This window comes from Salmo salar, chromosome 19 (genome assembly GCF_965601325.2).
Source record: "Salmo salar chromosome 19, fSalSal1, whole genome shotgun sequence".
NCBI lineage: Eukaryota > Metazoa > Chordata > Actinopteri > Salmoniformes > Salmonidae > Salmo > Salmo salar.
Window position 1 is genome coordinate 14967528 of NC_138309.1, and position 25492 is coordinate 14993019.

The 25492-nt window shown below is 40.9% G+C and overlaps 1 protein-coding gene across 4 annotated transcripts in view; it reads right to left on the bottom strand.

The window, feature by feature from the left end:
* Positions 1 to 25492, bottom strand: part of LOC106578501 (dihydropyrimidine dehydrogenase [NADP(+)]) — a 211170-nt gene that overhangs the window by 71970 nt on the left and 113708 nt on the right. For all 4 annotated transcript variants that reach the window (XR_014381606.1, XM_045702118.2, XM_082965642.1 and 1 more), the window contains 2 exons: positions 13992 to 14156; positions 10389 to 10457 (listed from right to left, as the gene is read on the bottom strand). Coding sequence is in view for 3 of the 4 variants with exons in the window: in XM_045702118.2 (XP_045558074.1) it covers positions 10389 to 10457; positions 13992 to 14156 (234 nt within the window). In the remaining variant the exon portion in view is untranslated. The remainder of the gene's footprint in view (positions 1 to 10388; positions 10458 to 13991; positions 14157 to 25492) is intronic.

The window sequence follows — 25492 nt, forward strand, 5'->3', positions numbered from 1 at the left end:
TTGCGATGATATGTGAAGGAAGATGGTTGGGGGAGGTGTTTGATATTGTGGGCTCAGTTTAGAGAGCCAAGGATGAGGGGAGTGTATCATGTACACAACAGAGAACACAGAGCAGAGACTGTTTGTTAGACATGTCTTCATCCCATCCCCCCAGCTCAGAGAGAGACGGGAGAGAGAGAGAGAGAGAGAGAGAGAGAGAGAGAGAGAGAGAGAGAGAGAGAGAGAGAGCAGAGAGAGAAACAGCTAGACAGAGACAGTTTTGTTAATTATCTATTTCACTTGCTTTGACAATGTAAACATATGTTTCCCATGCCAATAAATCAATTTGAATTGAATTTAAATTAAATTGAGAGAGAGAGAGACAGAGAGGGAGAGACAGAGAAAGAATGAGAGAGAGACATTCCTCTCCTCTCATCTCTGATCGGCTGTCTGCTCCAGGTTGCTGTGTCTGTCAGGCCGAGTGTGATGCATTCGATCGGATAGTTTTCTGTAACCTTCCCCTCATGAATATCAGGAAGTGTAGGTGTTGGTCTCCCTCTGAATTATACCAAGTTTTCCATGGAAATCTAACATGGACCTAGTTAGCTTTGTTCAGTTCGAGGGATGCGAGCACCAAATTATGTAGACACGCCCAAATGTGCAGAGCTTACCCCAGGCTTATCCACACAACATGTTTAGGCAATGCGCATGTGCAAAATATGAAATCAGCTCAATGCAACGAACAAAGCTAGGCAAAGCAGCGAGGCATATGCTGACCCTGTCCATTAACAGTGACTGGAGTCAGGAACGTGAGTCAATGATTTGAATGGACGGGAAGGAAGGCATGAATACCCAGACGCCTTTCCTGAGATTTGGATGCAGTTTTAGCAAATGTTGATATTTTTTTAGCATAAAAAACACCAGAATCATTGAGGTAAAACATGAAATAACAAAAAAGAATGAACATTGGAGAAAAGGGACGACACTGTCAAAGCTGTAAGCATCTTAAACCCGTCAAATCCACACACACACACACACCACACACACACACACACACACACACACACACACACACACACACACACACACACACACAAAGAGAGAGAGAGAGAGAGAGAGAGAGACTGAAGCACAGACTGAAGTATAGATACACTTTAACCCAATTATGAATTAGGCTCTACTCCTGCTGTATAAATTGTAAATGCGCAATTTATGAAGCAGGCCATGTGCATAGGAAATAAAGGCCAAGCATTGCATTAATATTTATACACTTTGTCCCAGGGGCGATAAGGCTCTGGTCAAAAGTAGTGCACTATTAAGGGAATTGGGTGCCATATGGGACAGATACTGTACATAGGGATCATGATCCAGGAGAGACCAAGAAGCAGAGAGGAGAGCTTCTAGAGGTTGGACGGATACACTCCATAACCAAGCCAGAGGCCCCAAGCAGATATTTATGCAACTTGACACTGCCTTTGACATGGATTATCAACCCACAACTTGATAAGGGAAACATAACCTAGCACCGTCACAGACTCTAGAGCATCAATGTTGGTGTGATCTCCACGGGTATTAGGAACAAGATATGAGCCATAAAAGTGCCTTAAGGACAGATACAGTCTATCTGTCTGTCTGTCTGTCTGTCTGTCTTTCTGTCACCACAAAGGGACAAGCAGACAAAAAAAATGCATTGCTCGTGGCCCCCTTAATTTTAATGAAGTAATAGTTGTAGAAAATATATACACTACCGGTCAAAAGTTTTAGAACACCTCCTCATTCAGGGGTTTTTCTTTATTTGACTATTTTCTACATTGCAAAATAATAGTGAAGACATCAAAACTATGAAATAACACATATGGAATCAAGCAGTAATCCAAAAAGTATATTTTATATTTCAAATAACCACCCTTCGCCTTGATGACATATACACATATACAGAAGATAGCCCTATTTGGTAAAAGGCCAAGCCCATACTATGGCAAGAACAGCTCAAATAAGCAAAGAGAAACGACGGTCCATCATTACTTTAGGACATGAAGGTCAGTCAATCTGGAAAAATAACTTTGAAAGTTTCTTCAAGTGCAGTGGCAAAAACCATCAAGCGCAATGATGAAACTGGCTCTCACGAGAACCGCCACAGGAATGGAAGACCCAGAGTTACCTCTGCTGCAGAGAATAAATTCATTAGAGTTACGAGCCTCAGAAATTGCAGCCCAAATAAATGCTTCACAGAGTTCAAGTAACAGACACATCTCAACATCAACTGTTCAGAGGAGACTGTGTGAATCAGGCCTTCATGGTCGAATTGCTGCAAAGAAACCACTACTAAAGGACACCAATAAAAAGAAGAGACTTGCTTGGGCCAAGAAACACGAGCAATGGACATTGGAGATTTTTGGTTCTAACCGCCGTGTCTTCGTGAGACGTGGTGTGGGTGAACGGATGATGTACGCATGTGTATTTCGCACCATGAAGCACTGAGGAGGTGTTATGGTGTGCGGGTGCCTTGCTGGTGACACTGTCTGTGATTTATTTAGAATTCAAGGCACACTTAACCAGCATGGCTACCACAACATTCTGCAGCGATACGCCATCCCATCTGTTTTGGGCTTAGTGGGACTATCATTTGTTTTTCAACAGGGTCATTACCCAACACACCTCCAGGCTGTATAAGGGCTATTTGACCAAGGAGAGTGATTATATTATAAAAATAAAGCGAACTGGATGGAATATGGGGGAAAATGCCCCAAATTATTTTTCAACATAGAAATGCTACCAAATATTTTTTATTGAAACTTGTTACAAATGATGAAGTCACTCATGGAAGTAAAGTATTTTAAGAATATGTTTTCGTTTCAGTCTCCTCCATCTCCACTAACCAAAGCTAATGTTATGGATTTTTTTCCTATTAATAATGTAAAATTAACATCTGTACAGAAAGACTCATGTGAAGGCTAAATTAGAGGAGGAACTTCTTGATTCAATTAAAGCCTTTAAGTCCGTGAAAACTCCAGGGCTGGATGGCATACCAGTGGAGTTATACCAAACTTGTTTTGATATACACAAAGGACCATTATTAGCATGTTTTAACCACTCCTATATAAATGGTAGATTATCAGACACTCAACAAGAAGGTCTGATATCATTATTACTGAAACAGGATCCAAGTAGTATTCATAAAGATCCAGTTCATTTAAAAATTGGAGGGCTCTTCCACTTCAGTGTTGTGATGCAAAAATTCTAGCTAAATGCTTGGCACATAGAATTAAAAATGTTTTGTCAGATATTATTCATCCTAATCAGACAGGTTTTTTACATGGACGATACATTGGAGATAATATAAAACAAGTACTGGAAACAATAGAACACTATGAAATATCTGGGAAACCAGGCCTGGTTTTCATAGCTGACTTTGAAAAGGCTTTTGATAAAGTATGACTGGAGTTAATACCTGGAATATTTCAATTTTGGAGAATCTCTTATAAAATGGGTTAAAGTTATGTATAGTAACCCTAGGTGTAAAATAGTAAATAATGGCTACATCTCAGAAAGTTTTAAACTGTCAAGAGGAGTAAGACAAGATTGTCCACTATCGGCATATCTATGAATTGCCATCAAAAAGTTAGCTGTCAAAATTAGATCCAATAATAATATTAAAGGATTAGAAATCCATGGCTTAAAAACAAAGGAGTCATTGTGCGCTGATGATTCATTCAGTATACATATCCAGAAAGAAAGAAATGATCTCACTCCAATAAATTCTAATAGAAAGTTAGCAAAAATAGATAAGATCTTGCTACCATGGAAAGGAAAATACCTGTCTATTTGTGGAAAAATCACCCTGATTAACTCCTTAGTCATATCAGTTTATCTATTGGCTTATGGTTTTGCCTACAGCTAGTGACCTGCTTTTTAAATTATATGAACAAAAAAATATTCAATTTTATTTGGAATGGCAAGCCAGACAAAATTAAAAGGGCCTATTTATATAATGAATATGAATTTGGAGGGCAGAAATAATTAAATATTAAAGCATTAGACCTCTCACTAAAGGCATCAGTCACACAAAAGTTATACTTAAATCCGAAATGGTTCTCTAGTAAACTAGTAAGAATCTCTCACCCCATGTTCAAGAATGGCCTTTTTCCCTTTATTCAGATTACAACTGCTCACTGTCGGGTATATGAAAATGAAATCTTCTCCAAAATATCGTAATTTTTTTAAACAAGCCTTAGAAAGTTGGTTGCAATTTCAGTTTAATCCACCAGAAAAGACAGAACAAATAATACAACAAATATTGTGGTTAAACTCAAATATACTACTTGATATTATTATTGTTTTATATATATAATCTTCATAAATAGGACTGGTGGAGTTATGTCACACATGCAGGTAACAGTCTGCTCTACCCAAAAATTACAACCAACTAATTAAAGCATTACCACAAAAATGGAAGAGGCAAGTGGAAGGGGTAAAAGTAAGGAAGTTGTCTGTCGGCCCTGCATTAAAGGCCAAAAATGGTTAAAGAAAATTGTGATAAATTTAAATATATACCAGTTTCATTTAAGGATCAGAAAATTGACAGCTGTGCCATATAAATTGCAAAATAGTTGGGAAGAGATTTTCGACGTACCGATTCCATGACACAGGATTCAAAACTTCGCATTTTTCAATTTAAATTATAATACAAAAATCTTGCAACCAAAATAATGCTAGAAATATGGGGGATACAATCTTCCCAGCTCTGCAGATTTTACTGTGAGGAGGCAGAGTCATTAGATCATTTATTTTGGTACTGTCCATATGTAGCTCGTTTTTGGTCACAGGTCCAGGAATGGCTGAAGAATCGCAACATTTACCTAGAACTAACACTGAAGATAGAAATACTGGGTGATTTGAAGTCATAGTCAATCGATCAATAACATAATAAATATTTTAGCACACATTTTCATCTTTAATTTACAATCTGTAGAAACTATGAGAATAGAAAGGTTCAGTACTTTTGTGAAGCATCACAGGACAGTTAAAAAATATATGGCAAATAGAAATCCAAAATGGATGGTGTTAAGAGATAGATGGGAGGGGTTGAATGGAGCTCAAGGGTGGGACTAATAACAACAAGATACCAAATGTAAAACACACGGGGTCTGTAAAATGTGTATAGGTCTGGAGCTTTTGTGAACTAGCACAGTTACAAGTGGAAATCAAACTAGATGGGCATCAGAAACAGAGGAAGGCCAGGACTAAAAACCAAAAATATATAACTATTGTAAAATAGATTGTGTCTGTAAAATGTGTAAAATATGTATAAACTGAAGGTAGAAGCATAAGTGTTATTGTTTATTAGTTTACTCCAATTTGGGAGGGGGTGGTAGGGTTTGCAGGGAATAGTAAAGGTATATTAAAAAAAAGTGGGTATATGTATGAACATTTATGTATATATATATAAACAGTTGAAGCCGGAAGTTTACATACACCTTAGCCAAATACATTTAAACTCAGTTTTTCATAATTTGTGACGTTTAAACCTAGTAAATATTCCCTGTTTTAGGTCAGTTAGGATCACCACCTTATTTTAAGAATGTGAAATGCCAGAATAATAGTAGAGAGAATGATTTATTTCAGCTTTTATTTCTTTCATCACATTCCCAGTGGGTCAGAAGTTTACATACACTCAATTAGTATTAGGTAGCATTGCATTTAAATTGTTTAACTTGGGTCAAACGTTTCAGGTAGCCTTCCACAAGCTTCCCACAATAAGTTAGGTGAATTTTGGCCCATTCCTCCTGACAGAGCTGGTGTAACTGAGTCAGGTTTGTAGGCCTCCTTGCTCGCACATGCTTTTTCAGTTCTGCCCACACATTTTCTATAGGATTGAGGTCAGGGCTTTGTGATGGCCACTCCAATACCTTGACTTTGTTGTCCTTAAGCCATTTTGCCACAACTTTGGAAGTATGCTTGGGGTCATAGTCCATTTGGAAGAACCATTTCCGACCAAGCTTTAACTTCCTGACTGATGTCTTGAGATGTTGCTACAATATATCCACATAATTTTCCTCCCTCATGATGACATCTATTTTGTGAAGTGCATCAGTCCCTCCTGCAGCAAAGCACCCCCACAACATGATGCTGCCACCCCTATGCTTCACAGTTGGGATGGTGTTCTTCGGCTTGCAAGCCTCCCCCTTTTTACTCCAAACATAATGATGGTCATTATGGCCAAACAGTTCTATTTTTGTTTCATTAGACCAGAGGACATTTCTCCAAAAAGTACAAACTTTGTCCCCATGTGCAGTTGCAAATCATAGTCTGGCTTTTTTATGGCGGTTTTAGAGCAGTGGCTTCTTCCTTGCTGAGCGGTCATTCAGGTTATGTCGATATAGGACTCGTTTTACTGTGGATATAGATACTTTTGTACCGGTTTCCTCCAGCATATTCACAAGGTCCTTTGCTGTTGTTCTGGGATTGATTTGCACCAAAGTACGTTCATCTCTAGGAGACAGAACGCATCTCCTTCCTGAGCGGTATGACGGCTGTGTGGTCCCATGGTGTTTATACTTGCGTACTATTGTTTGTACAGATGAACGCGGTACCTCCAGGCATTTGGAAATTGCTCCCAAGGATTAACCAGACTTTTTTTTCTGAGGTCTTGGCTGATTTCTTTTGATTTTACCATGATGTCAAGCAACGAGGCACTGAGTTTGAAGGAAGGCCTTGAAATACATCCACAGGTATACCTCCAATTGACTCAAATGATGTCAATTAGCCTAACAGAAGCTTCTAAAGCTGTTTACAGGCACAGTCAACTAAAGTGTTCGTAAACTTCTGACCCACTGGAATTGGGATACAGGGAATTATAAGTGAAATAATCTGTCTGTAAACAATTACTTGTGTCATGCACAAAGTAGATGTCCTAATCAACTTGCCAACACTATAGTTTGTTAACAAGAAATTTGTGGAGTGGTTGAAAAACGAGTTTTCATGACTCCAGCCTAAGTGTATGTAAACGTCCGACTTCAACTGTATGTATGTATGTATGTATGTATGTATGTATGTATGTATGTATGTATGTATGTATGTATGTATGTATGTATGTATGTATGTATGTATGCATGTATGTATGTAGATATTTGCCCCAAAAATATATGGGGGATTGGAAATGATGCAGACAATTACATTGATGGAAGCAACAATCTATCCTCAATATTAAAGCTGATCCACCCCCTTAAAAATAAAAAAAATAAAAAGGAGAGTGATGGAGTGCTGCATCAGATGACCTGGCCACAATCCCCCGACCTCAACCAAATTGAGATGGTTTGGGATAAGTGAAGGAAAAGCAGCCAACAAGTGCTCAGCATGTGTGAGAACTCCTTCAAGACTGTTGGAAAGACTGAAGCTTCATTCCAGGTGAAGCAGGTTGAAAGCATGCCAAGCGTGTGCAAAGCTGTCATCAAGGCAAAGAGTGGCTATTTGAAGAATCTCAAATATAAAATACTTTTTTGGTTACTACATGATTCCATATGTGAAATGTTATAGTTTTGATGTCTTCACTATTATTCTACAATGTAGAAAATAGTAAAAATAAAGAAAAACCCTTCTAAAACTTTTGACCGGTAGTGTATATATAATAATAATTGATAAGCAGCCCCTAAATAATTTTCCTTTAGGGATTTAAAAATTCTGACAACTGAGCTATGTAAAATACAAATATTTAGGAAAGGTCAGGGATGGAGCAGGACGTCGCCTTCAAAATGACAGATCTATTTTAATTACAAAATCCAACGGCAGTGGGCGTCGGCTTTGGCAGTTCTAATGTTAAGGCGTTCATAGACCACCACCATCCAATGTTTCCATTTTTTCTTCTCTTATCTGTTTTGTATTGAATAAAATAGGAATGTCTCACAGTAAGAATTTTACATTAGGAATTGTAGCCTCTAGCACATGGCTATGATGCAACCTTTCCTCTCCAAAGCTGGGAATTTCTAACCGAGAAATGAAAGGGGGGAAAAAGAGGAAAGTTGACTGAACTGGAGTGACAGTTGAAAGTAGGGAAATGTTTCACTTCAGATTGACACTTCAGTAAGGAGGAGGGCGAGGAAGAAAAAAAAACGACTTTTAAGTAGTACCCTTAGGCAAGGAACAGTGTTAAGTGTTCTCTTACAGATTTCAAAGTGGAAATGAATGGTTGACTTTCCTTGAAAACGGAGTTGCCATAGCAACACAGCTTTTATTTCATATTTCCACTGCTACAGGTAGTTAAATAGACGCACAATAGATGTGATGAAGAAGAATAAAAGAGCGGTTCTAACGGTTCTTCCTCCTGAGGTGTATTGCTGCCGAACCTGGACCATTCACCAAACCGAACCCCTTCTCTTTCCAACCTCCCGATTTAGACTATATCCCCCTACTGCTCCCATCTGTGCTGGTGTTGCAACAAGGGGTTTTCACAGAAGGAAAATAAAATGAAATATTCCCCATGTAAAGTCATGGCTAGAGGGCATCTTTAAACCCTTCGGACCTCTCTGGGTTCTTCTGCGGAGACGTGTATAGGGATCTGGCCTTGGTACAATGGGTGGAGGAGGGTTCAAATACTAAGTGCAATATCACAGACATAGTCCTAGCCAAGGTACTTATCCTGCATAGCTGGTTTCACTGGGTTATCCTCAATCCTATTTTATGACTGTATAAATTCTTCATGGATAAGGAGGCATGCTAAGTGAATAACTATGATAATAATATTCTTAAAGTGAGACGAGGAGGGAGGGAGGGTTTATTAAGGGAGGGAGAAGGGAAGGAAAATACAATTGCATACCACATACTTTAAATCAAATATATTCTAGGAGATCTGATGGTGATGATGATGGTTGGGGAGGTGGGGATGGAGGGGGAAGCCTGACAGGTTGTTTTAAATGAGGTAGGAGAGAGAGTGGCGCATCAATGAAATCAATAGCGGCATTAACACATTGAGCTGTTAAACCTGTTTGCATTCTGACATTTTCCTTTAGCACAATTAAGCGGTTGAGATATGCGAGTCAACTCTGATTAGTTGAGCAGTTGCTAAACTTGACGTAACCACGGTATGCCTACAGTGCCTCAGTTTATCTCAGGGGTCTTTCACACCAAATTGTTTTGGAGCGGTTTCTCCAAACTCTGGTGTGTTTGCCCCCTTAGTTTGGTTCATTTAGACTGGTGTGAACACTCCATGTACACTCAGGCACGCACCAAACAATGCACTGTGGTTCGCTGAAAAAGGGTGGTCTCAGTCCGTTATCATTCATACCGTGGTACGGTTCGCTGCAGGTGTGAACGCAGTCCGGACCAAACACAGGAAAGGAACCAGAGGCGAGCAGAATTGTTGGTTGTTTGAATGTGAGCATTTCATAAAAATGCACGCATTATCATAACTTGATATCTCTGAAACATTTTGTGAGTAGCAGCTCATTTCTGAGCGCATCCTATGCATATTAGCGGAGACCAGGGATATACATGTAGGCTAATTAATATTCAATGCACGTTTCAGTTAGAGCGGCTGTTTCACTGTTTTCTTCCCGCATGTGATGCTCCATGATGATCATAGATGTATGAAACTAATGGTTGCATGAGCACATCAATTTCTTTAGGCATTTCAGTTCGTTTAACATTTGGCAAAAAAATACACTGTAACAAACAAATAATCAAACTGTGATTGGAACTATAGCTCAGAACGATGTGTGACAACGCCCTGAAACACAAAAGAGAACACTGCTAGATCAGTTCTCTGTTGGTTAAAAAAAAGAAACCCCACAGCCATGTAGCACATGTTTGAAACACCTTGTCCTTGTCAGTGTCAGTGTTTGATGCGATCAGGGACGTGTTTAAGAAGCTTTGGGAGGGGAATGGGGGAAGAGGGAGGGTAGAGGGGAAGGGGGGAGAGTTGGAGCACTCCAACCTCACATATGGGTGAGCCTGAAGATGTCTGGCCTGTAAAAGCTTCCATATCCACATCCCCTCCCTCCTTTCCCTCCCTCCTTTCCCTCCCTCCTTTCCCACCCTCCCCTCCCTCCCTCCCTCATTGTTTCACTCCCACAGTGTCATCTGTCTCCTTGCTTACAGCCACTTGGCAGCCTACCACAGGTTTAGGGCAGATAAACATTTAACTAAATGTTGCACCCACTCCAAATCCAGGATTACATCCCTCTCATTCAATATTTGGGGTGTTTAAACACTTGCAGTGGATGTGGCTTTCTGCCTGGTCTGAAGATCTAAATCAAATTCCACAAATATAACCCAAGTGAGGGACACAGAGAAAGAAGCTATGCTAGTCGTGACAATTATAAACATGTCAGTACCGGAAATAATGTTATAACCATTCCTGGCCAGCATTTAGGATTTTACATTTGAAGAAAGAAATCAATATTGCTAAGACCTACCTCTGCCATCTTGGCAAGCTCTGTCCAGTCAGCTTTGTTATAGCTGCACATTATACTGGAGATAATGACCTAGAGAAAGAGAGAAGAACAAAGAGAAAAGAAGAGAAGAATAATATAAAACTGAGTGATAAATCCATTGCGGCTCAAACTAAAAGTTTCATTTCAACACATTAGAAAACAGATCTGAGAGGAGCAGCCATTATCCTATCTTTAAGAAGCACCGGCATTGTCCTCCCTCAGTCACAAAATCAATATTTATAATTTTATAAGATCAGGACAAATCCAGTGTGCTTGCCAGTGTTATTAAAACAATAAAAACACCAGAGAGAGGTACAGATGTAGGATCTTAATTTGAGTCAGTTTGCTACAGCAGGAAAATTATCCTGCAGGAAAAGGAGATATGGATTATTATGATACATTTTTGCTAGGGAAAATCAAGTCTGAAATTTAAAAGTGGAAATTACAAACTTCAGAAGCCTTTTTAAACCTTAGATACGCTACAAGTTTAAAATGTCCTGCATTTCAGGAAAGTTCTCTTGCAACAGGGAGATCAAATTAAGATCCTACACATGTATTTGCAGGAGGCTCTGAGTGGATTAGACTAGGTCTCTCTCCTCCAGACATACAATAAGCCCTCTATAAAACAGGTTATATAGGCCCCTGCTTCTTAATATTGCCTCCCGGTTTTAAGTAATCACAGAAATAAAAAGGACCATGATGTATAGGCATGATGCTGAGGATACCCGATGGGTCCAATCCACAAAGAGGTAAGAGCTACTACCCCCATTGGCTGGGAGGCAGAGGGGCGTCTTCTGGAGATATCGAGGAACATTATTTCTGACCACATATATCTGATGTGCCTGCTTTGTGTTATAACTGCCTGGAAACTGTGTGAGTGTGTGTGTGTTCATGGTCAGTTTATTGTATGTCTATACAGAGAAAATCACAGAAAAAAGGTCACATCTCTGTTGAATTAGATCACACTACAACTTTCCTTCTGTATCAACATTATAAGGAATTAAAAGTAAACGCTGATGCTAAGTAGCTATTAATCAAGTACTGTGACCGCCTTGTACAGCTTCCTCTCTTCTTGCCATGATATTAACTGTTAAACTATATTATTGTACTACGTATTAAAGTTGTAAAAGACAGTTAATGTTACTCGTTCCAACAGCAGGCCTTCTAAAAACAGAGTTAGGATCCAGGGGAGGACATTAAAAAGAAAGGCTGAGCCCCCTCCAGCGACAAATATCCAGTAGATATAAATCTCCTTCTAGCCAGGTACAGCATGAAGGTTCCTCAATCCACCATACCAGACAGACACACACCAAGACGCAACTCCAGCCCTGCTGTGGTTTAATGAAGGTTTAAATAGACCTAGATTTAACTGTGCAAATAAAGTGAAAGCTCCCCTTGACTCCATGACATTTACCATGGCCAATATGCAGGCCCTGCTTGACATATTAGTCATATTGGAGCTTTCTGTATACAGGAATATTAGACTTTCATAGGTGATGTTATGAGAGGGTACGATGTCTCTGCTTAGCTAGTTTCTCCTCGTGTGGCTAGAGAAACTGTAACTACAGATGAAGCACACAAAATGTACCATTATACTGAATAGTTGTCCTTGATGTTGTTTGGTATCTCAACGGCTATGGCACTGGTGGTGTGTGTGTGTGTGTGTGTGTGTGAATGTGTGTGCTTGAATATGGGCGTGCATGCACGTGTCCATGCGCATCTTTGTGTGTGTGAGAGGATCATCTTGTTATTATCAGCTCAACCACAGAGCCACGGAGCCCTGAGCTATACACTACAGAAATGACTTCTTCTTCCCCATTACCGCTAACAACACCATGGTATCCATGGAGATACCGGACATCACCTGGAAACTGTCACCTAGAGCCGAATCAGCCGATAGCCCACGGGAAAATGTGCGACAATTTTCGCTCCCTCCCCCTCTCCTTAACTCCACTCCATTAGCACCACTAGGGATAATGAGAACACATTTGGCACTTGGTGGACGGCACCTCAATCGGGGCTATTTGTCCAGACTGCTCTGACCTAAAAAGCTAGGTGCTATTGGGGTAATTGGAAGGGCAAATAGGCCAGTATTTCCTTTGGTGCACTGTTTGTCAGGTAAAAAAAAACGTACTCTGTCTGTGTGCTTTACAGGTCATGGTACAGTTTGAGAGAGAGCTCAGTCTGGTCACGCACACACACAGGCATAGCACCCCACGTGCTCCTTTGTGTTCCAATGAAACATATCCCAGAAGCGCTAATTTACAGGGAAACACGGAGCTCAGTGCTTTGTCCTGCTTCATTCTGGATCTGTGAAAGGGCTAGGGAGGAGAAACACACTATGACTGATCTAAAAACCACAAGAGGCATTTCACACTATCTTTTTTCATCCACCTAACAATAGCTGTTGAAGTGAATGCAGGGCATCAGTGACATTATTCCTCTCAGACTTTCATTAACAATGGTCAGGGGAACATCAATGAATCCTTTGATACTGTACATCTGGAGTTTCCAAAAGTTGGAGAACAATAAACTCTTAGAAATTAACAAATTACCCAGCAAACACGGAACGTACTCATGACATTAGGCAACGTTCCCATTAGGTCCCTTTAAGGGTTTTGGCGAGAAGTTATCCCTCTGATGTTCTGTTAATTGGAACATTAACACATGACGTTAACCTCGGGACCATAAGAGGATATTCAGTACAGGTCCCGGTTTGGTCACAGTATAATGTTATTATAAGGTATTTTATGAAAATGTTCCTATTTGGTCCTGATAGGAAGTTATATATGGGACATTCAATGACCACAAGGGGACGTTTCATTATGGTCAAGAGGACGTCACATGATGGTCCCAAGGGAACATTCCCTGGGGGACATTTGTGTAAATCACTGTAAGTTACCAGCACATCACTGAGGACCATGTCAGGATCTTTTAAGGACGTTTTCAGGGCTGTCATTTTACTGGTCTTCAGGACATTGCGTGATGGTCCCGAGGAAACGTCCCTGCAAACAAAAATGAGTCATATGGACGTCCCCGGAAACGTCACAAAATGGTTGCCTAAAGTGGTCAGGACGTTGTGTCATGGTCCCCTGGAGGTTTTGTCTAGTTCCCGGTTTGTTCTGGGGATGTCCCCAAGGATGTTTTCAGGATGTTTTCGGGATGTGGTGTCATGATCCCATGGAGGACCATGAAACAAAGTTCCGAAATGGGGACGTCCCCAGAACAAACCGGGAACTAAACAGAACCTCCAGGTTACAATGACACAACATCCCAAGAACATCCTAAAAATGTTCACAGGACCATGACACAACGTCCTCATGACTTAAGCCAACCATTTCGTGACGTTCCGGGGACTTCCTAATGACCAATTTTTGTTTGCAGGGTAAAAGCATGTTGTCATTGTCATTGCAGTATCCAGCATAAACAAAGCAATACATTGCAGCCCCTTGAACGAATGGCACTCCCTTCTGCTGTTTCAATACAAGCTCATTAGACAGATATACTGTGGGAGTGTGTCCCAAATGGCATCCTAGTCCCTATAGTCTACTTCTTTTGATCAAGGCCCATAGGGCAGTAACTTACCTTGTTGGGGAAGTCAGCTTTGAGCTCGGTAACACTCTGGCACCAGTAGGCAGCAGTCTTCTCACTGATCAGCTCGATATTGAGGAAGGAGCTCTGTCCCGGACCGAACATGGGGCCTGAGGTCGTCCCACGCACGATACGAGGAGACACGTTGGTCACCAAGTCCTATACGGAACAAGAGAGCAACAAAACAATGTTATAGTGGTTATATAGAGTAAAACCATTAAGTGCACTTCAAAAGTGAACAAAACCTAGGGAACAAGAAAGCAACACAACAATGTTATAAAGTAAACCCTTTTTAGTGCACCTCCAAGTGACTAAAACCTAGGGAACAAGAAAGCAAGACAATGATGTTAAAGTGGTTGTAATGTTATAGTAAACTCATTTTATTCAGTAGCACACTTACACGTGTACTCTTCAGATGAGACCTTTTATATTTCTGCAGGCCATTTCAAAGTGGCTCTGTTAAATATATGTAATTACCTACACGTACAGTTTCATAAATCTACAGCGGTAGGAGTAAATATCCGAGCAGTCCTAGCTTTTACTTCAGTTGTTCAATGGATCTCTTCCAAGGAGTTGGAAGTCCTGTAACCAGTCATACGTTCTAAATTCATATTTGTTTTTTGTAAAACACCATAAAAAAAGACAATTACAGTAATATTTTATAAAAATACATGACACAAACTCAATAATGTTTTTTTGTTGTTTTTTTTCATCCCAGGGGGCTTTGTAGTCTGAACTAACTTCATATTTAATCAGATACTGACCGGAGCAACTCTTTAGAAATACAACCCAGATGATGAAGTGCATTCAACACTGAAAGAAAAGCTTTTACATTACAAAATAAAGGAATTAATTCATCAGCTTGAAATGATTTAATAATATATCTCAGTAGGCAGCTCTGTCTCTCTCTGTGTTTTATGTAGCATAAGGTTGTCTTTTTTTGCTGAATGAGCACTTTGAGATCCCTCACCCCTTCAGAAGCCTCTCGCACGCACGCACACACACACACACACACACACACACACACACACACACACACACACACACACACACACACACACACACACACACACACACACACACACACACACACACACACACACACACACACACGCACACACACACACACACACACACACACACACACACACACACACACACACACACACACACACACACACACACACACACACACACACCAAACCTGGCAATGGTTCATGGAAAAAAAATCTGCCAAACGGCCATAATGTCCAGCAGTAATTACATTCCTGTGAAGGGGAACAAGGGAAGAGAAAAGGAACAGCATTTTTGTGAAGTCCTCCCCTGGAAGTGTAATCAGAGTACAGTACACATCACATCCAAGCCTGGGCCAGTCCAGGCCAGGGGAGGCAGCTGGCAGCTTACACCAAGCTAATGCTTTGACCAACCTGCTGATGGCTTTGGCACATCTCAAAACACATACAAGTACTACAAATAGAAGGTCACTATGTGTAGAACAACAAACAATTGGCCTTCAGTGTACAGTATTAGGGGAAAAGGTACAGTGCAGATCCTGTACAGTAGCTAGCTTGTTTGGTTTGCATTGTGTTGCAACTTGCACTGTATATTGACCTCATATTTGGCCTTTTGAGGACATAACTTATTATGTTTAATACTGTGCAGAATAAACTGGGTACAATTGTAATTAATAGCTTGATTAAATCTAAATAGAGATGATTCCATTTTTTTTTTACCATATCTAAAGTTGAATTTACATTATATTTAATATTACACATATTATTTTCCTAATTAACTAATGCCTATTAGAAAGTAACCATTAACGAAGCTGAATTCATTTACATATATATTTAGGGAACAACCTTAATGCAAACAATTAAGATAATAGCATGGTAACTTAATTTCATAACATTTGGACATTTTTCGAACTACATAGACAAAAAACATTAATTAGCTGTAATTAGTACTAATTTGCATGTCTGTAATAAGACGCAGCATGGCCACAATCTGAGTTCCCTTTTTAACACTTTATCTGCCAAACGGTGCTGTCGGTTCAAGTGTTCCACACTATAACGAATCACACTATAGCTGGTTCTATAGGATTTCACATATTCTACATTCCCCTCAACCGTTAGCTTGGACAGTTGTTTGTAGAGTCAAATCTACTTAGGGATATAGGTAATCACAGATTTGTCTATGTCTATCCAGGAGTAATATAATATTTGTCTTATAGAAGCTTGAAGAAGTTGCTCCTAATTTGTACAGAAACATTGAAAATAAATAGTGTTTTTCCTCTCCCCATTTTATCATAGAAGTGTGGTGGTACCCTCAGGTGACAAAGAAATAAGAAAAAAGGGGGGGGGGGGGGCGGACGAGTGTGGAGAATTGAGGCAGCCATCCCCAGGGCTTGGGGCGGATCTACAAGTTGCTATTTAATGAAGACTGTGACCAGGGAACATTACGCTGCTGGGCTTATTTATTATCAAGACAGGGCGGAACATGAGTTTTAATATTAAACTACTGGAAACCATGAAAATTGCCCAAAGGGAGAGCAACAGCATGCCACCGAGACACAGGTGCCACATACAGTGGCAAGAGATAAGGCTATTCCCCTACTTCTCCTCCTCCACCTTTCTTTCTCTCTCTCCTCCAACTCTCTCTCTCTCCTCTTCCACCTTTCTCTCTCACTCTCTCCGTGTTACATAACAAAATACATTTCATTTGAACAGAATTGTCCAGCTAGCTAGACCATGTAGAAAATAGTAAGTCCGGTCCAGGTGTGACCGGAAGGCCTTTACTTGTTATTGAGTGAATGGATTAAAATGTCTGCTGAGCAGTCTGTGACTACTTCTTTAATTTCAAGGACTCCTTGCCTGGTTGGGAAACAGGGCTACCTTGCTGTCCCCTGACAAGAAGGATCGTGTCGAAATGGACAACGGTAGCGAGGCGAGCTGACTTCCCTTTCTCTCATGTGATTGGTTAACAGGTCTGTTTATGTTTAGGGGCCGACTTGGCTTTATCACGTCTACACAGGTCTCTAATCCCCCCAGTACAGCAAGCAGCCTTTTGAGAAAGGAACACATGCGAGAAATACTAATCAAATGCAGTGGACTGCACCGTCTGTGACACACACGCACACACGCACGTGCACACAGACACAGATGCACGCACGCACACAGAGACATACATACATACACACACACACATACACACCAACAAAGCCCCTCTTGTGATTTTTAGCTATATTCTGTGATTATTAACACAAGCAGCTATACGGTCATTGCTTCAATGGCCTTATCATGGTAAATCCTTTCCACAGTTGGAATTCAAGAGAGAGAGAGAGGGAGAGCGACAGAGAAAAAGAACGTGAGAAGAGAGAAAGAACGATAGAGAGAAAGAGAGAGACAACATTTAATGTGTACAACATCTAAACACCTGCATCACGACACATTTACAGTTTTTTCATTGTATCATATTCCATTTTTAGCCATGTATTTGTATGTGTTGAATATTTGAGAGAGACAGAAATCATTTGAACCACATTGGGACTGTCATTACTGCTAAGAGAGGTTGGGGGTAATGGCCATAATTGTTAAGTGAATACATTCTTCTTTTTCTTAATGTCCTCTTTCTTTTTTCCTGTGATATTAAATTATTGTCTATTTTACAACATATGTTTTGATGCCCTGGGGAAGGAAGGAAGTAAGTCTCTCTCTCTCTCTCTCTCTCTGAGGTCAAGAGCAGTACATACAGACTTAAAGGAGATAATCCTCCACATTAGACCACAGACTAGAGCTAATACCAAGTCAAATATTTTACCATTCAGAGGCAGAGTGGCATGTCTGCCAGTAAAGATCGACATCGGACTGAGGGTAAAATGCATGGGAACTTCTTAAGCGTGATATAGAACAGCAAGAACTAATACAATGTGCTCAAAAAGAACAGCTAGTTTTTACAGTACCAGTCAAAAGTTTGGACACACCTACTCATTGAAGGGTTTTTCAACCCTAGAATAATAGTGAAGACATCAAAACTATGAAATAACACATACAGAATCATGCAGTAACCAAAAAATTGTTACACAAATCAAAATATATGTTATATTTGAGAATCTTCAAAGTAGCTACCCTTCGCCTTGATGACAGCTTTGAACACTCTTGGCATTCTCTCAACCAGCTCCACCTGGAATGCTTTTCCAGCAGTCTTGAAGGAGTTCCCACATAATGCACTTGTTGCCTGCTTTTCCTTCACTCTGTGGTCCAACTCATCCCAAACCATCTCATTGGGTTGAGGTCGGGTGATTGTGGAGGCCAGGTCATCTGATGCAGCATTGCATCACTCTCCTTCTTGGTCAAATAGCCCTTACACAGCCTGGAGATGTGTTTTGGGTCATTGTCCTGTTGAAAAACAAATGATAGTCCCACTAAGCGCAAACCAGATGGGATGGCGTATCGCTGCAGAATGCTGTGGTAGCCATGCTGGTTAAGTGTGCCTTGAATTCTAAATAAATCACAGACAGTGTCATCAGCAGAGCAGCCCTACACCATCACACCTCCTCCTCCACACTTCAAGGTGGGAACCACACATATGGAGATTACCCGTTCACCTACTCTGCATCTCCCAAACACACTGTGGTTGGACCAATAATCTCAAATTTGGATTTATCAGACCAAAGGACATGTTTCCACCGGTCAAATGTAATTTGCTCATTTTTCTTGGTCCAAGCAAGTCTCTTCATCTTTTTGGTGTCCTTTAGTAGTTTTTTTTTTCAGCAATTCGACCATGAAGGTCTGATTCATGCAGTCTCCTCTGAACAGTTTATGTTGAGATGTGTTTATTACTTGAACTCTGTGAAGCATTTATTTGGGCTGCAATTTCTGAGGCTGGTAACTCATAGCCTTGATGGTTTTTCCGACTGCACTAGAAGAAGCAAAGCTGTCATCAAGGCAAAGGGTGGCTACTTTGAAGAATCTCATATAATATATATTTTGATTTGTTAAACACTTTTTTTGTTACTACATGATTGCATGTGTTATTTCATAGTTTTGATGTCTTCACAATTTTTCTACAATGTAGAACATGGTGAAAATAAAGAAAAACCCTGGAATGAGTAGGTGTGTCCAAACTTTTGACTGGTACTGTAAGTATTTGATGTTGGAATTTGAAGTAAAACCTCTCTGTGCAATATTAGTGCTAAAAATAACATGTAGACGTTAAATTATGTCATTGGTATTGGATAGAAAAAAACTGGGTAACACTTTATTTGGATAGTCCATCTGTAGATGCTCTACAGAATATCAGAAACATTTCAATATCTACCAACCCGATCCCTAGTCTAACCCTAACCTTAACCCTTACCAAATCAAAATGTATGTCACATGTTTCGGAAACAACAGCTGTGGACTAACAGTGAAATGCTTACTTCCCAACAATGCAGAGAGAAAGACAATAGAGAAATAATAGAACAGTAAAACATGTAATAATAAAAGTTATAACATATACACAATGAGTAATGATAACTTGACTATGTACATGAGGTACCGGTACCAAGTCGATGTGAAGCGGTGTTAGGTAACTGAGGTAGATACAGTGCATTCGGAAAGTATTCAGTCCCCATCCCCTTTTCCACATGTTGTTACGTTACAGCCTTATTCTAAAATTGATTAAATATTTTTTTCTCATCAAGCTACAAACAATACCCCATAATGACAAAGCGAAAACAGGTTAAGAATTTTTTTGCACATTTATAAAATATTAATACAAAAATTATTTATTTACTTAAGTATTTAGACCCTTTGCTATGAGACTGTTAATTGAGCTCAGGTGCATCCTGTTTCCATTGATCATCCTTGAGATGTTCCTACAACTTGTTTGGAGTCCACCTGTGGTAAATTCAATTGATTGAACATGATTTGCAAAGGCACACACCTGTCTATATAAGGTCCCACAGTTGACAGTGCATGTCAGAGCAAAAACCAAGCTATGAGGTCGAAGGAATTGTCCGTAGAGCTCCGAGACAAGATTGTGTCAAGGCACAGATCTGGGGAAGGGTACCAAAAAATGTCTGCAGCATTGAAGGTCCCAAAGAACACAAGTTTGGAACCATCAAGACTCTTCCTGGAGCTGGCCACCCGGCTAAACTGAGCAATTGGGGGACAAAGGCCTTGGTCAGGGAGGTGACCAAGAACCCGATGGTAACTTTGATAGAGCTCCAGAGATCCTCTGTGGAGATGGGAGAACCTTCCAGAAGGACAACCATGTCTGCAGCACTCCACCAATTAGGCCTTTATGGTAGAGTGGCCAAACAGATGCCACTCCTCAGTAAAAGGCACATGACAGCCCGCATGGGGTTTGCCAAAAGGGACCTCATGGACTCTTAGACCATGCGAAACAAGATCCTCTGGTCTGATGGAAGATTGAACTCTTTGGCCTGAATGCCAAGCATGAAGGTCTGGAGGAAACCTGGCACCATTCCTATGGTGAAGTATGGCGGTGGCAGCATCATGCTGTGGGTGTGTTTGGACCATGATATATCCTTAGTGATGTGGACACCGAGGAACTCGAAGCTCTCGACCCGCTCCATTACAGCCCTGTCAATATGACTAGGGGCGTGGTCAGCCCTTCGTTTCCTGTAGTTCACGATCAGCTCCTTTGTCTTGCTGACGTTTAGGGAGAGGTTGCTGTCCTGACACCACACTGTCAGGTCTCTGACCTTCTCCTTATAGGCTGTCTCATCGTCATCGGTGATCAGGCCTACCACCATCGTGTTGTCGGCAAACAATATGATGGTGTTGTTTGCCGACAACACGATGGTGGTAGGCCTGATCACCGATGACGATGAGACAGCCACGCAGTCGTGGGAGAACAGGGAATACAGGAGGGGACTAAGTATGCACCCCTGAGGGGCCCCCATGTTGAGGGTCAGCATTGTTGTTGCTTACCATCAACATCTGAGGGCATTCCGTCAGGAAGTCCAGGATCCAGTTGCAGAGGGAGGTGTTCAGTCGCAGGGTCCTTAGCTTAGTGATGCGCTTGGATGGCACTATGGCATTGAACGCTGAACTGTAGTCAATGAAAAACATTCTCATATAGGTGTTCCTTTTGTACAAGTGGGAAAAGGCAGAGTGGAGTGCAATAGAGATTGCATCATCTGTGGATCTGTTGGGGCGTTATGCAAATTGGAGTGGGTCCAGGATGTCTGGGATGATGGTGTTGATGTGAGGCATGACCAGCCATTCAAAGCATTTCATGGCTACAGATGATGGCTACAGGTGATAGTCAATTAGACAGCTTACCTTGGCATTCTTGGGCACAGGGACAATGGTGGTCTGCTTGAAACATGTAGGTATTACAGACTGGGTCAGGGAGAGTTTGAAAATGTCAGTTAAGACACTTGCCAGCTGGTCAGCGCATGCTCTGAGTAAACTGTCTGGCCCTGCGACCTTGTGAATATTAACCTGTTTAAAGGTCTTACTCACATCGGCTACAGAGAGTGTGATCCCACAGTCGTCTTGAACAGCTAGTGCTTTCACGCATGGTTAAGTGTTGCTTGCATAAAAGAGAGCATAGAAGGTATTTAGCTCGCTTGGTAGGCTCGCGTCACTGGGAGCTCGCAGATGGATTTACCTTTGTAATCCGAATTAGCTTGCAAGCCCTGCCACGTTCGATGAGCGTCAGAGCCAGTGTAGCATGATTCAATCTTAGTCCTGTATTGATACTTTGCCTGTTTGATGGTTTGTCAGAGGGCGTAGCTCAGTGCAGATGTTGTCTGTAATCCATAGCTTCTGGTTGGGATATGTACGTATGGTCACTGTGGTGACTGATATGGTAAACTCCTTAATGCCATCGGATGAGTCCTGGAACATATTCCAGTCTGTAGCTTTGCAGTCATGTAACTTAGTATCCGCATCATCAGACCACTTCCATATTGAGCGTGTCACTGGCACTTCCTTTTTGAGTTTTTGCTAGTAAGCAGGAATCAGGAGGATATAGTTATGGTCAGATTTGCCAAATGGAAGGCGAGGGAGAGTTTTGTATGCGTCCCTGTGTGTGGAGTAAAGGTAATCTAATGTTTTTTCGCCTCTAGTTGCACAGGTGATATGCTGGTAGAAATTAGGTAAAACGTATTACAGTTTTCCTGCATTAAAATCACAGGCCACTAGAAGCGCCACCTCTGGATGAGTATTTTCTTGCTTGCTTATGGCCCTATACAGCTTGATGAGTGGTGGTAAATAGACAGCTATGAAAAAGATGGATTAAAACACTCTTGGTAAATAGTATGGTCTAAAGCTTATCATGAGGTATTCTAACTCAGGTGAGCAGAACATCGAGACATCCTTAATATTAAAGATTATGCACCAGCTGTTGTTAACAAAGTGACACAGACCACCACCCCTTAAAGATTACCCAACGCTGCCGTTCTCTCCTGCCGAAGCATAGCAAAACCAGCTACAATATTATCCATGTCCTACATGGCCAAGTATCTGAGAAACATAGGATTACAGTTCTTCAGGTCCCATTGATAGGATAGTCTCGAAAGGAGCTCTTCCAGTTTATTCCCCAGTGATTCTACATTTGCCAATAGAGCAGAGGGTAGAGGTGGTTTTATTTACTCGCCGCTGTACTGTAGTTTCATCATGGTGCCTGCACGTCAGCCTCTGTATCGTCGTCTCTTTCTCTTCCGAGTGTCTGGGATTAGGGCCTTGTCCGGGCTGAGCAGTATGTCCTGCGCCGCCAACTGATTGAAGTATGAATCTTCATCCAAATCGAGGTTAGTGATCGCTGTTCTGATGTCCAGGAGCTCTTTTCAGTCATAGGAAATGATGGCGGAAACATTATGTAGTTAAGATCAGCTAATATAATAAATTGCAGAATTGGTCAGGAGCCCGTAAAACGGTCGCTATATATTCCAGCGGCATTCTCAGACATTCCAGTGTTATTCTGAACCTAACCCTAACTGTAACCTTAGCAAGTGGTTGTTTATAAATAGATAGTTTGTTGATAGTAAGACGCCTGTAGATCATCTACAGATGGAATATCCAAACTATCCAAATAAAGTGAGATAAAGTGAGATAAAACCAAAATGAAATGCGTTGTAAAAGTGTCGCTCAGAATTCTCAACTCCACGATACAATGGAGTTGAGTGGCGATGAATTTACTTCCAACTACATCGAGTCGGTATCAGTCCATTCTTAAATGCGCACCCATGTATGTCCTGTGTAAAGGCTTTCTTTTCCTTGGTTGCTGCAATCTGTTGTTTTTAATATAATAGCATTTTACGCAACCTCCGCCAAGGGAGTCGTTGTTTGTTATCGAAGGAGCCCCGTCATTGCATGGCAGATTGGAATGTCATTTTTTCCCCAAAACAATGGACTCCAACTCCCACTGGCAAATCTATAAGAATCAAGGACGAGCACTGGTACACAGTAAGTGTTAAACAATTGATATTTATAAAAGTATCGAATGGTAGTGCATGTTTGCAGTCATAAACTTCATACTCCATTGGAAAACAGTGCATTATACGGCACAATTTTACAGAGGTAACATAGAATTAAGTTTTTATAAAAAACTCATTTCACCACCAAAATAAAATAACATCTTTACACAGGACAAACATAGGCACAAGGTACACATTAAAGAATGGACATTTTCACAAGTATCGATTGATACCAACTCGATGTAGTCAGATGTACACTCTCCCAAAACTCATCGCCACTCAACTCCATTAAGATGTGATGTACATATTGTGGAGTTGAGAATTCTCAGTTAGTAAAAGTGTAAACATAGCATCGGTCTTTTTGGATATAAAACATCTATAAGCATAATATGGATAGAAGCTCTTTGGGTAGACTGTGTGTATCGCTATGCTAGCATGATGTTATGTAGCAGAACCAGAGCCTCTTGATTCCATTATTACCAAAACTGCATCCCAAATGACACTCTATTCCAATAGGACTCTGGTCAGTGGTAGTACACTAAAAGAAATAGGGTGCCATTTGGGAGTCCACACATGAATCATTATAAACAGTCATGAAGGCAAAATCAAAGGGCTGCCCGCTCACTTCTCCCCTCCCCCTCTGCAGCCAGCCACTGACCCATCAACAGGAAACTTCATAAACAAGGGAACGAGAGAGAGAAAAAAATGAAAATGAAAGAGAGGGAAATAAAAAAGGCCATGTAGCAGTTCTGAGGAGTTGTGATCATCATTCATCTTCATCCCCCAAGTGCAGATGGAACACTTGCTAAGCCATCATTTATTGCTGGTGTTTACTGTGCCTACTGTGTTAGACACACACACACACACACACACACACACACACACACACACACACACACACACACACACACACACACACACACACACACACACACACACACACACACACACACACACACACACACACACACACACACACACACACACACACACACACACACAAACACACACACAAACACTGGAGGTGGGGGAAAGGGCTTTGTCAGCAAGTGGGCCTACGCTATTCTCCAACACGAGATGGGCCATGGTAGCAAACACACACAAACACACACACAAATACTGGAGGTGGGGGGAAAGGGGCTTGTCAGCAAGTGGGCATACACTATTCTCCTACACGAGATGGGCCTTGGTAGCAAAGCATTCAGTGTAATGTTGTGTGTGTATTCACGGTACGTACATTTATCCTTGTTGATGCCAGTTCAGATACCTGACAGAGATAGCCTCCTCCGCAGTAATTATCTCCTATCTGTAACCTGTCAATTATAAAACTCAGAAACCTTGAATCCATTACAACATCTAACTAACAAATGTACACCCTAGGAACTTTGATAAACTGTATAATCTCTCACAATTATCATTCTCTCCCTAGCAGCTTCAGTAAGTCTTTCATTCCAACGACCCTGATGCATTGACAAAAACACATTCCAAGATACAGCAAGACCTTGACTTTCCCTTTGTGAGGACGGTGCAAACTGAAGAAATAAGAATAAAACAGAGCAGTACAGAGAGTCAGCGTACTCTGTAACCTGTTAAAGTATCAAAATGTATATTAGTGCTTTAACTGGACTGGACACATAATTTTTTACACCCGCTAGCAGCATCATACTGATGCTACTGTGTAGGTGACAGAATGGCCCTGTCAGGGACTAAATAAATGAATGTCAAAGCCAAAGGATATTAGTCGGCTGTGATAAATGAAGAAGGATATTGTCTGTCAGTTTGGTCATTAGTCTCTTTCACCATTCACTCCTTCTCTGCTATCTCCCTCCTCCCCTATAGTCCCTCAAAGGCTAATACACACAGACATCGCTACTGCTACATATCTTACACTAATAACAACCATAGGTAATATCTAGCTAACCATTAACTATGATAACGCAGTCACAGTAGTAATGAGCTTTCAAGGTCTGAATCAAAAAGCAACTCTGTACATTGTGTTTGCCACAGACACTGACATTGAAGGAGTGACTTACGTAGAAAGTATCACATGTATTGTTAAGCA